The sequence below is a fragment of the Nomascus leucogenys genome, chromosome 8 (assembly GCF_006542625.1).
Source record: "Nomascus leucogenys isolate Asia chromosome 8, Asia_NLE_v1, whole genome shotgun sequence".
NCBI lineage: Eukaryota > Metazoa > Chordata > Mammalia > Primates > Hylobatidae > Nomascus > Nomascus leucogenys.
The window spans coordinates 30,387,310-30,399,906 of NC_044388.1; the positions used below are offsets into that span (position 1 = coordinate 30,387,310).

General features: G+C 44.2%; 2 protein-coding genes across 5 annotated transcripts in view; one reads left to right on the plus strand and one right to left on the minus strand.

Annotated features, from left to right (window-relative positions):
* KCTD9 (potassium channel tetramerization domain containing 9) overlaps positions 1-6,370 on the minus strand; it is a 32,754-nt gene extending 26,384 nt beyond the window's left edge. For 2 of the 3 annotated variants that reach the window (XM_030816992.1, XM_030816994.1), the window contains exon 1: positions 6,142-6,363. In XM_030816992.1, the coding sequence (XP_030672852.1) occupies positions 6,142-6,189 (48 nt within the window). In that variant the 5' untranslated portion in view covers positions 6,190-6,363. Of the gene's footprint in view, positions 1-6,141 lie in introns of all 3 variants that reach the window. The other variant, XM_003272883.4, reaches the window with a different exon arrangement.
* Positions 6,371-6,872: 502 nt separating this feature from the next.
* The window catches only part of CDCA2 (cell division cycle associated 2), a 49,052-nt gene continuing 43,327 nt past the window's right edge, over positions 6,873-12,597 (plus strand). Inside the window, exons 1-4 of one of the 2 annotated variants that reach the window (XM_004088679.3) lie at positions 6,873-7,414; positions 8,175-8,235; positions 8,322-8,492; positions 9,984-10,138. In XM_004088679.3, the coding sequence (XP_004088727.1) occupies positions 8,175-8,235; positions 8,322-8,492; positions 9,984-10,138 (387 nt within the window). In that variant the 5' untranslated portion in view covers positions 6,873-7,414. The remainder of the gene's footprint in view (positions 7,415-8,174; positions 8,236-8,321; positions 8,493-9,983; positions 10,139-12,597) is intronic. The other variant, XM_003272885.3, reaches the window with a different exon arrangement.

Below are 12,597 nucleotides of genomic sequence, written 5' to 3' on the forward strand. Positions count from 1 at the left end.
TTGAATTTATGCAGGCAGATTTACCCAACAAAACCACTAATCACCATTAGTAACTAAATATAGAACTCAATTTTCTCTACCTATACTTTTAGTCAAATACATTTTAAATATTTACATGATCTTATTCTTTAAAAGATGAGATAATTTAAAAAAAATATGAGATAATTAACTCTTAAGGTGAAAAAAATATTTAAAATGGAAAATACTGATAATATCAAGTGTTGGAGTGGATGTGGACCAACGGGGAAGATTTATGCAATGGTGGTGGGAATATAAATTACTGCAATGACTTTGAAAAACAATCTGGCATTATTTTGCAAAACTGAATATTTACATATTCTAACACCCAATAATTACAACTATGTGTCTACACCTTAGAGTGGTGGTTCTCAAATGTGTGATCCTGTCACCTGCAGCATCTGAACCACATTTCACCTGCAAATTAAAAACGTACGTTCCTACCCCACCCCAGACCTACTGAGTATTAACCTTTGAGGATGAAGTCCAGCAGTTTTCTCAAGTTCTCCTCCTCCTCCAAGTGACTCTGATGCATGCTAAAGTTTGAGAACTACCTCCCTAGAAAAATGCTTGCTGCTGTGCACCAGGATACATGTACAGAAATATTCATGACAGCACTGTCAATTTAAAAACAAAATATAAAGAAAATAAACAACCTAATGTCCACTGACAGGAATATCATGGTAGTATTTGTATAACATGTACTTTAAATAAAGTAGTAAAAATGAATAAATTATCACTATGTCAGATATTATGGTTGGAAGAGAATTATACTGAATGAAAAAGGCAAGGACTGGCCTGGCATGATGGCTCATGCCTGTAGTCGCAGCACCTTGGGAGACTGAGGAAGGAGGACTGCTTGAGGCCAGGAGTTTGAGACCAGTCCGGGCAATATAGGAAGACATTGTCTCCACAAAAAACTATATACAGTATAATATCAATTTGAGATACAGTATGTCCCGAAGCTGATTTTTTAAAAATGTAACTTAGTGGCTAGGCACAGTGGCTCACGCTTTATCCCAGTACTTTGGGCGGCCGAGGCGGGCAGATCAGGAGGTCAGCCGAGACCAGCCTGACCAACATGGTGAAACCCTATCTCTACTAAAAATACAAAAATTAGCCGGGAGTGGTGGCACGCACCTGTAATTCCAGCTACTCAGGAGGCTGAGGCAGGAGAATCGCTTGAATCCAGGAGGCAGAGGTTGCAGAGAGCCAAGATCGCACCACTGCACTCTAGCCTGGGTGACAGTGCGAGACTCTGTCTCAAAAAAAAAAAAGGTGAGGGCTGGGCATGGTAGCTCAAGCCTGTAATTCCAGCACTTTGGGAGGCCGAGGCGGGCGGATCTCGAGGTTAGGAGTTTGAGACCAGCCTGGCCAATACGGTGAAACCCTGTCTCTACTAAAAACACAAAAATAGCCGGGCGTGATGGCGGGCGCCTGTAATCCCAGCTACTTGGGAGGCTGAGGCAGGAGAATTGCTTGAACCCGGGAGGCAGAGGTTGTACGGAGCCAGAGATTGTGCCATTGCACTCCAAAGTGGGCGACAGAGTGAGACTCCGACTCAAAAAAAAAAAGGTAATTTAGTTATGCATATATATGTGACAAAACTATTGATTTAAAAACACACAGCAAAGGGAAAAACAAAACGGGAACAGGAAAGTCGATGAACACATTATGTTATTGATAACATGCTACTTCTTGGGTTATCTGGCAGATTTACAGATATTTGCTATATTATGTTCCTCTTAATTTTTACGTATATTCTTTATTGTATTCTTTTCTATGTATCAAATATATTAAGAAATGTTCAAGCTTAAAAAGTGGGCCCTCACTAGGTTCTTATTAATGTTTAGCCTTCAGAGGCAGAGGTTCACATACATTTTCACCTTTCTCCAACTCTAACAATGTAATGGATTCAAATTTGGATACTTACTACTAACAACATATTTCTTTTTCATTCTTTGTTGTTGTTGTTGTTTTAGAGATGGGATCTCACTATCTTGCCCAAGCTGGTCTTGAACTCCTGAACTCAAGCAATCCTCCCACCTCAGCCTCTCAAAGTGCTGGGATTACAGGCATGAGCCATTGTGCCTGCTCCCAACAACATGTTTCTGACCTAATACCAAAACCTAAAGAAAAGTTATTTCTTGGACCCAGAATAAAAACACAGTACAGAATGAAAGTATTTCCTATCCTGTTTGCCACGTTTGGCATGATGCCACATACTCAGAAGGCATTTACTAAGTGTTCACTGAATGAATGAAAGAATGAATGAATGATGAATTAATCAGTATACAAAAGGCCTAGGACTTGCACAGCTCATTACTGAATATTCTGAAGTAAAAAAAGCACTCTGTGTTCAAGACGTATAGAAAGTGCACTGACATTAAGTTTAAGTTGCTCAGAAGCCACACACTGCATTCAGATGTGCAGGTCCCTGTTTCAATTTCCTTAATACCAACTCTTACAGGGAATATTAAAAAGAATAACGAAAATGTTGAGGCACATGGAAAAAGGATGACAGGTACAACATAACTGACTTTTTTGGAGCAGTTTTAAAAAACAACAAGAAAACCCCTCAAAATTTAAACCAAAGATTCCAGCGATTAGAACTAAGGCCTTCAAATGTTTCTGACCACACACCCCAGTGGTAACATACTTTTGGGCATGTACTCAAACGTCTGTATATTTATGTATTTATGAACTATATTCCACTGTTAGAAAGTACATGTTTTCCCAAATGATGAGGACTTTCAGTGACTTAGACTATGAATTAGCCAGTAAGAATCTCCTAAATATTTACCATTAAATTTAGTGAAATTGTGCCAAATACAGGATTGACTTTAAATATTAAAATAAGCCGGGCATGGTGGCTCATGCCTGTAATCCTAGCACTTTAGGAGGCCAAGGCAGGTGGATCACATGAGGTCAAGAGCTCAGGATCAGCCTGGCCAACATGGTGAAACCCGTCTCTACTAAAAATACAAAAATTAGCAGGGCGTGGTAGCAAGCGCCAGTAATCCCATCTACGCAAGAGGCTGAGTTAGGAGAATCGCTTGAACCTGGGGGGCAGAGGTTGCAGTGAGCTGAGATCACGCCACTTCACTCCAGCCTGGGCAGAAGAGCAAAACTCCGTCTCAAAAAAACAAATAAAAAAATAAAAAATAAATAAAAGTAAAAAACAAACAAAAACCAAAAACTCAGAAAAGAAAAAAATCTGAAACCATTTGCCTTCATGCCCTAGAAAGTATTTCTAAATATCTTGCTAACTAGGATGACTCATCCTATCAATGGCTAATATTTCAAAGAATAACATACAGTTAGGGAGAGGCTGATTAGTAATAGCAATTAATAAATAGGACTTCAAATATTCTTCTTTAAAACTCAGCACTGTTTCAACTTCTCAGGTCCAAAGAGACCCACTCTTTTTTTAGTCTCATGGTTTATACATACTAGGAGAAGTGGCAGCTTCTGCCATTTCCTCATTGTTTACTTGTGCTTGCATAATTAATATTGTCTTCAAGCTGCAGTTTCTTTGAAATAATCCTTTAAGATCACTCGGCATTTTGGTGAGGGTTAATTTGGTTAAAACTAGATATAAATCTTAATGTGCCATTTATAAGCTTCCATATCACAATGTCAATGACAACCAATCAGTGAAGAAGACAGTGAAGAAGACACTATTAACCTTTTCACATGCAAAGGCCGTCCCTTCTTACAGGAGACCTGAGAGCAGCTGAATATTCAGTGACTGGAGGCACCTGTGTCTTTCTAGATCCGAAAAATCAAGTTTTCACATTATTTTATATTTTTAAGTGTAAGATATAAACAAAAGGTATATTTCTTCCTGACCTCCAATAAATCGTCTTGGACACTGTCTGCAGTGTGTCATCTCACTCTGGAAACCACAGTTTAGAGAATGCATAGCCCTCTCTCCAACGTCAAATACGTTCACCACTAGTTACATTCATTCAATACACAGACAATTCCTGGCGAGCATATAACACAGCACCTTGGAAGAATTATGTGCCTCTCCACGCCCTTCCCCAGGCTTCATAGTCTCACAGTCTGGTAACTACTAAACAAGCTATGAGAGGGAAACTTATTTGAAAAAACAGAGATTATTCTTATAACCAAGAAACAAAAGCAGAAGCGAGGTAAAGGAGATAAAGTAAGCGGTACAGATATTCCAACTGGTGGATGGGAAATCAAATTCTATTCTATTTGAGTAGCACTTTTCCCCAGCTTATTCTTAATGAACATTCAAGCCATGATCATGCCAATCCAATTAGTTACTTTATATATAAAAATGCAAGCTGTTATGTATTATGCAGCTCTTTTGTCAAATAAGAGTAATTATAAATTTTTTTGATCAACTGAAAGGAGAGAAAACACTGCCAACGTCTTAGAATATGTTCATCAGCTGAGTAGTGAAGATCATGGCTTTGTTTCTTTTTATCTAGTGCTCTCCAGTTTGGATTTTTACGTTGTAACATAAACACATTTATATTTAATTATTTGAGATGCATTTCCCCAATCTTCTGAGATTCTCTAGCAGAATATTTTTAAAGTAAATAAAATTTAAATCCAAGAATCTAATCTAGTCAAAACTAGATAGCTTAAAAAAAAAATCCGTGTGAACAACAATATGGAATGACCAACTCAGTTAATTTTTGACAACCAAATTGAGTGGATTTGGGAGAAATTTAGAGCAAAAATATTTATGACTAGGTTTAAATATTTGTCTTCCATGAGTAACATAGCAGAGATACTGCATTAAAAAGGTCAATCAGAAGTTTGTTTTTGAGAAATATTACCAATTTTGAATATACTAAATCTTTCTTAGAGTAACAACATAAGTTTTAGATAATAGGTAGTAGCTAACTACAGAACAGGTTTAGAAAAAGTTAATAGTGATGAGAAATGTAAACTTCGTGAACATATTTTCGGGGTAGCATTCATGATAACTCAAGAACTCGAATTTATACCAATTGTTTTTAAATGAGTATTAAATCTCTAAGACCAGAAGAACACAAAATTATAGTCAACAACCCACACTCTGGTTCGAATTTTCAGAGCATGTTTACTCTAAACTGAATAATCGGAAAGCCATTTTTAATGCCACTGGACAATTTCACTGTTTAAAAATTCACAGTGTTCCCCGAATGTGCAGGCAGCAGAGTATTTTGGCAACCAACACAGCGAGACCCATTTACCTTTACCTTAGACTCGTAAAGGCTGAGTTACTTCTAGGTATCTTTTAGCAACGCAATAAATGTCTGCCTCGAACAGTCAAAATTTCCCAAAGGAGCAGAACAACTTTCATGGGTGGGGCAAAAGGCTGGGAAGGAAGAGAATTCGTTTTGGCTTGCTCCAGCGCTGGAAGAACATTTAGCACCACACCCTCCGCAAAGGCCTAACACAGCAAAGGCGACTGTCAAATCGATCCCTTTTGGGTCTGCTGTACCCGTCCTCTAGGGAATCAAAATAAGGCAAAATAATAAAAAGAGTATAGAGAAGTTTGGCGGCGGTGGGGCGTGGGGGCTTGAGGCATCTCAGAGAGGAAGGCAAAAATCAACAAGAAAATGCCCCCATTTTAAAAATCCTGTCTTCGACCTCGGATGGGAGAAGATTTTGTTTATCTACGGGCAGTTTACTTCTGTCTCCCTGACCCATCTCCACAGGCTCTGGTGCTCGCCGCCACTTTCCGAGCAGACCATTACTCAGCACGGGAGCCGGCGCGCCTCCTCCCGCAGGCGGGAGCGGGGTCTCGGGGAGAGGCGGGAAGAGGCGCGACCGCTCGGGCGCCCAGGTGACCGCGGCCCTCCCCGCGCCCCCGTCCCCGCGCCCCCCGCATCGCGCATCCGGGAGCGCCGGAGCCCCCGGCCCGACCCGCGCCGGCCCCCAGGCAGCTGAGGCACTGAAGGGCAGGCTCGGGCACGGGGGTCCTGAGGGTCGGGAGGAGGCCGCGGGGACCCTGTGTTGTCCCCGAGCGCCCCCAGCCCGCGCACGCCCACCTCCCAGCCCCTCTACCCAACTTCACCGCTGCCCCGCCAGCCGGTTCCGCACCGTCCGCCCTCGCCCCGACCCCCGGCCCGCCGCGCCCCCTCACGCCCCCGTTACCTTTCCGTTCTTGGGGCTGCCGTTCAGGAACAGGGTCACCCGCCTCATCGCGCTGCCCCCGCTGGGTCCTGAGTGAGCCGCCACCCTCCCACCTGGTCCTCCTCCCACCTTTTTCTCCTCCCGCCCTTCCCCTCCCTCCACCCACTCGGATTCGCCTCCCTTCGCCACCTTCCTGCCCTTGGGGACACACCACACACACCCACTCTGTCCCACACCCAGGGTTCGGCCGGTCCTCCTTTCCACCCCGCCCCTAGGCTCCTCAGCCTGCCTGGGGCCCTTCCCCCACCTCTCCGAGACTGACACTCTGCCGTACCAACCAACCCGCGTCACCGGACAGAGTCCAGCCAATCAGCACCCAGTATCGGGCGGGCTCTGGCTAACCTAGCCGGGACTGAGGGAGGGAAGAGACGCTAAAGGCTAGTAGACGGGAAGGGGAATCAGCCAATCAGAGAGGCTCCTGGAGCCGGACGGCGGCTTCCAGCGTTACTGAGCAGGCGCACCCTCAAGTGTAGGTAGCGCTCATATGCATACGAGGGCGGGGTCTACGGAAAGAAGGTGGAGCGCTGAAAGGGACCCACCACCAGTCAGCCCCTCCTCCCGCGTTATCCCCGCCCACAAGCCGGCCCAGCGAGGAAACGGCTGCGGTAGGGACGGACTGATTGGGTAAGAGCCAGCTCGTCGCTCTGTTAGGATTGGTTGAATGAGTCTTTTCGAAGTTTGCAGCATCCAATAGAAAGGTGGGAGGCGGAGTTAAAGAGCTAACAGAAGCGTTACTCCGCGAGACTCTCCTGGAAAGTAGTCCCCGCGGTCACAAGTCCGTACCAGGTGTCTGTAGTCAGCCGGTTGACTGCAGCTCGCGGTGGCCCCTCTCCGAGCCCAGGAAGCCACTCCTGTGCCAACGGAAAGTCCTGGGAGCCCTCGGAGGTGTGCGGACTGGAGAAGGGGGCGGTGGCGGAATGATTCGTAGAGTAAGTTCGGCACCGAGAGGCGGGGTCGGGGATTTGAATCGGGCGGCGGGCGGAGAAGGCGGGTGGAGGAGGCGGCCGAGCAGAGCGCAGACCAGGCACAGCGCGGGCTGTGAGTCCGGGTCGGTTGCCGGGACCCCGGGCTCCGGATTCGGAGAGCGGCTCCCGGCTGCGGGTGCTTTGCCAGGAGAGCCCTTCCGGACAGAGGAGCCGGGGTCTGGAAGGAGCGGCCAACGCGACGCTCGCCTGCCACGGGGCTCTGGGAGTAAGCCTGTCTGCCTGGCGGGCCTTCAGGTGCGGCGTGAGAGGTAGGATTGCAGCCGCGCTGCCACGGGGCTGCTTCTCCGGGGCGTTTCTAGGGAGTTTGTTCGGCTTACCCTGCAGCACAGAGTTAGTGCTCCTGTCAGGAGCTGCTCTGGGTGAGCCGGGGTGCATCCAGACCTGCTGAGAGAATTTCTGGAAATGGACAGAGCTGCGTCTTGAGAGGGGTACCCTTATGATTCAGGTTTTCGCTACGGTCGAAAAGCCGTGGCTTATCCTTTGGGGTCTGCTTTGGTGCCTGAACAGCAGTTTCCTCCATTTCTTTCTGTTTAATTTGGCTTTAAAAGTACGCGCTTAGAGTAGAAGAATGGTTACACAGGCTGGGAAGTGTATTGGGGATGGGTGGGAAGGAAGTGGAGATGGTTAATAGGTAGAAAAACATAGAATGAATAAGATTAGTATTTGCTAGCACAACAGGGTGACGGTCCATAACTTAATTGTGCATTTAAAAATAACAAAGTATAATTGGATTTTTTATAACAAAAAGGATAAATATTTGAGATGATGGCTATCTCATTTACTTTGATTATTACGAATTGCATGCCTGTATCAAAATATTTCACGTACCCCATAAATATATACATCTACTGTATACCCACAGAAATTAAAATAAAAAATGAAACCTATGACGTGTGTTTCTATGCCAGTATGGACTGTATTGCAATTCAGTCCTGAATGACGTTCGTGATCGAATCACATTCATCTTGCTGGTGGGGTTATTTTTCATTGTTTTTCTTCACCTCTTAGATGGATGCCAGTTCAAAAGACAAGCCCCCTGAAACCAAGGAGACTGCAATGAATAATGCTGGTATGTGATGATCTGCTGCCTCCTTGTGAAGTTGAAGGTTTAGACAGAGAGTTGTCTTCACCCCTACAATATGTCATGCGTTTCAGGAAATGCCTCTTTCATTTTGGGAACTGGGAAGATTGTGACTCCTCAGAAGCATGCCGAATTACCTCCTAATCCTTGCACACCAGATACTTTTAAATCACCTTTGAACTTTTCCACAGTAACCGTAGAGCAATTGGGAATTACACCTGAAAGCTTTGTTAGGAACTCTGCAGGTAAGAAAAGTTGTCATTCTATTGTAATGCTTTTCAAGTTTAAAAATAACTTTAATATAACTCAGCTTTATTTGTTTATACGTACTGTCATATTTTAGGTACCTAAATTGCCTACTCTGCAAACTTGCTTTTTCAGGGAGACTTCTGTGCACATGCACAGTTCATTTAGCATAGCAGGGATCACGGAATCGCAGGGCACCCAGCATGATAATGTTCCCAAGTCAGAGTCGTGCTTGATGCCAATACTAGAAAATAATGTGTGCGTGAGTCACTTTTTGACCTGTCACCTGGGATACAGGAGGGTGTATGATATGAATAGTAATAATGCATTTTGTTTTCATTTATGGCAAAAATAAGAGAAAGTTTAAGAGCAATTAAGAAAATATAATACTGAAAGATCAGGATGTACCTCCTTTAAAAATCACGAACAGGGTTGGGCTCAGTGGCTCACACCTATAATCCCAGCACTTTGGGAGGCCGAGGCAGGCGGATCACCGGAGGTCAGGAGTTCGAGACCAGCCTGACCAACATAGAGAAACCTCATCTCTACTAAAAATACAAAATTAGCCGGGCATGGTGGCGCATGCCTGTAATCCCAGCTACTCAGGAGTTCGAGGCAGGAGAATCCCTTGAACCCGGGAGGCGGAGGTTACCATGAGTCGAGATCACACCGTTGCACTCCAGCCTGGGCAACAAGAGTGAAACTCTGTCTCAAAAAAAAAAAAAAAAAAACACAAACAGAAGATTGATTCCAGCTAATGTCCTTCGAGCAGTAGAAATGAAGTTTACCTGTGAATTCTGACTTAGATGGAAAAAAAGGAAATACTATATGAGAATGGAATTGGATCAGAGAATAGCATTTAGAATTGGAGGATAATGGAAGTCTTGAATATCACGGGGCACTAGACCAGGTAATACATAAGACAAGGCGAAAGTGGTACGCCACCTAACTTTCATTCTCAAGAACGTCACTCTTAGACCTTTAAAAAGCTGGATTCATTTTGTGTGCTTAGGCATATGTCCAAAATTCAGGGTAGTGCTGATGGTAGGTATCAGAAAGAAACACAATCATCTTGAATTAAGAACCTGAGACTGCATGTCCCTAGGTGGAGATCTTACCTTTCAGTTGTTGGGGATAAAACTGACTTATTTAGAAAAAGAAAAATACTGAGTCAAAAGCAAAAGCCATCTGTGTGTAGGAAATATGAAACAAAAATGAAAACTTAAAACGTGTTCATGTATTTATTCAGCAACTTTTAATAACTGTTCTATGTACCAGGCACTGTTCTAGGAGCATGGACTAAGTCAGCAGACAAAACAAAGATTCCTCTTCCACTGATTGTATATGAATGACTGTGCCAGTAACTCTCCACTGAGCTTTCTGTAGCACATGTTTATCATGTTTTCTCAGGCTGGTACATCACGAGTATTGGACGTGGTTACTGACGATTGCCTTGTTTTGTTCCGATTTATAAGAGAGTTTCATTACAGGAAAGTCATCATCCTACCTTAAAAAATCCAGACGACGTTCTGCAGTCGGTGCTCGGGGCTCTCCTGAAACAAACCATCTGATTCGTTTCATCGCTCGGCAGCAAAATATAAAGAATGCTAGGAAATCTCCTTTGGCACAATATTCTCCTTCCCAGGTATGATTTTCTTCTAAGTTCTGTCGTGAATTCTGTTAATGAAGCTTTTGTGCTTTCTTTATACCTTCTAGTGCATCTGCTCTGTTTCAAATCTGGAGAGAGATGTTCTCTGTGTTTTAGAGAATGTGCAGTTAGCGGCCGGGCGCGGTGGCTCACGCCTATAATCCCAGTACTCTGGGAGGCCGAGGCAGGCAGATCACTTGAGGTCAGGAGTTCGAGACCAGCCTGGCCAACATGGTGAAACCCCATCTCTACTAAAAATATGAAAATTAGCCGGGTGTGGTGGCAGGTGCCTGTAATTCCAGCTGCTCGGAGGCTGAGGCACTAGAATTGCTTGAAACTGAGAGGCAGAGGTTGCATTGAGCCAAGATCATGCCACTGTATTCCAGTCTGGGCAACAGAGTGAGACTGTCTCAAAAAAAAAAAAAAAATGCAGTTACCCTAAATGATGATGTTGACCATGGGTGATTTTTCTTTGTTTGCTTTGTTTTAGAGACAGGATCTCAGTTGCCCAGGCTGGAATGCAGTGGTGCAATCATAGCTCACTGCAGCAATGAGCTCCTGGGCTCAAGGAATCCTCCCACTTTAGCTTTCCAAGTAGCTGGAACTACAGGCATGTGCTACAGCAATGGGCTAATTATAAAAATTTTTTTTGTAGAGATGGGGCCTCACTATGTTGCCCAGGCTTGTTTTGAACTCCTGACCTTAAGCAATACCTATCAAAGTGCTGGGGTTACAGGTGTGTGCCACAGTGCTCAACCCAAACGAGGGTATTTTTAAGAGTTATGAGACCCTGGATAGAAATAGTTTTCTAGGCCGGGCGCGGTGGCTCACGCCTGTAATCCCAGCACTTTGGGAGGCTGAGGTGGGCGGATCACAAGGTCAGGAGATAGAGACCATCCTAGCTAACACAGTGAAACCCTGTCTCTACTAAAAATACAAAAAATTAGCCGGGCGAGGTGGCGGGCGCCTGTAGTCCCAGCTACTCGGGAGGCTGAGGCAGGAGAATGGTGTGAACCCCAGGGGTGGAGCCTGCAGTGAGCCGAAATTGTGCCACTGCACTCCAGCCTGGGCAACAGCGAGACTCTGTCTCAAAAAAAAAAAAGAAATAGCTTTCTAGAGGAGCTTTTTATTTTACTTCTCAATTTTTTTTTCTAGTTAAGATCTAGTTTTCTATGAGGTGAGACACTACTACCTTTTTAAGAGCTTATCTCTAAGTTACTGATTTTTTCATGACTACTGTGTGTTGATTTATAGGGGCAAGGGTCTCCTGGACAAAATGTATTTGGGACAACCTTGTGGAGAGGAGTAGATTATTTATCTGCTGATGGGGATATATTTAGCTGTTTTTTCAAATTTTTATTAAAATAGTACATCCCCCTAAAAAGTCAGATACAGTCTTGTGCTACATAATGACATTTTGTTCAATGATGGCCTAAATATACAGTGGTGGTCTCATGAGATGATAATGGAGCCGAAAAATTTCTAAGGTCTGGTGATGTAGCTCACATAACATCACAAAACAATGCATTGCTCACGCGTTTGTGGTGATGCTGGTGCAAACAGTTCTACAGTGCTGCCAGTTGTATTAAAATCTAGCACAAAAGGTTACCTACAATACATAATACTTGATAGTGATAATGAATGACTGTTCCTGGTTTATACATTTACTATAGACTTTGTATTATTAATTTAAAGTGTACTCCTTCTACTGATTAAAAAAAAAAGGACCTTAATGTTGTACGTGTGTCGTGCTGGCAGCAGCCTCCTACGTTCTCCCTAATCCACTGGCTATCCCACAGAGCAGTCAGGAGAGGCACTCATGTAAAGTAGAAATCGAATCATTCACCTGGCTGCTCAGAATCTTCCCATGGCCTCCTGCGATCCCTTGAATTAAACCTACACCCCTTCCTGATGCCTTCGTACGCCCACTCTAGTCTCTCCCCATCTCTTTCCACTCACAGGGCACGCTGGCCTTTCTGCCCCATCCTGTTTCCATTCGAGGCGTTGGCCCTTGTTCTTGGAGAGTACCTCCCTCCTGTGACGTCTTCCCTTAGACCTCTTTCTCATTGTTTTGGCTTCAACTCAGATTTTACTAAAGATAGAGGTCTGTCCTGATTCTAGCTAAGCCAGCACTTAGGGACTTAGCCACATTACTGATATTTCTTCTCAATAGCACCTCTTTTACCTGTAACTACATTTATATGTTTTCAGAATTTCACTCTAGACAGTAATTTCCCTGGCTGGGTATGGTGGCTCACACTGTAATCCCAGCACTTTGAGAAGCAAAGGAGGGAGGATCATTTGAAGCCAGGAGTTTGAGACCAGCCTGGGCAACATGACCAAACTCTGTCTCTACAAAAAAATTTTAAAAATTATCTGGGTGTGGTGGCACATGCCTGTAGTCCAAGCTATTTGAGAGGCTGAAGTTGGAGGATCGTTTGAGCCCAAGATATCGA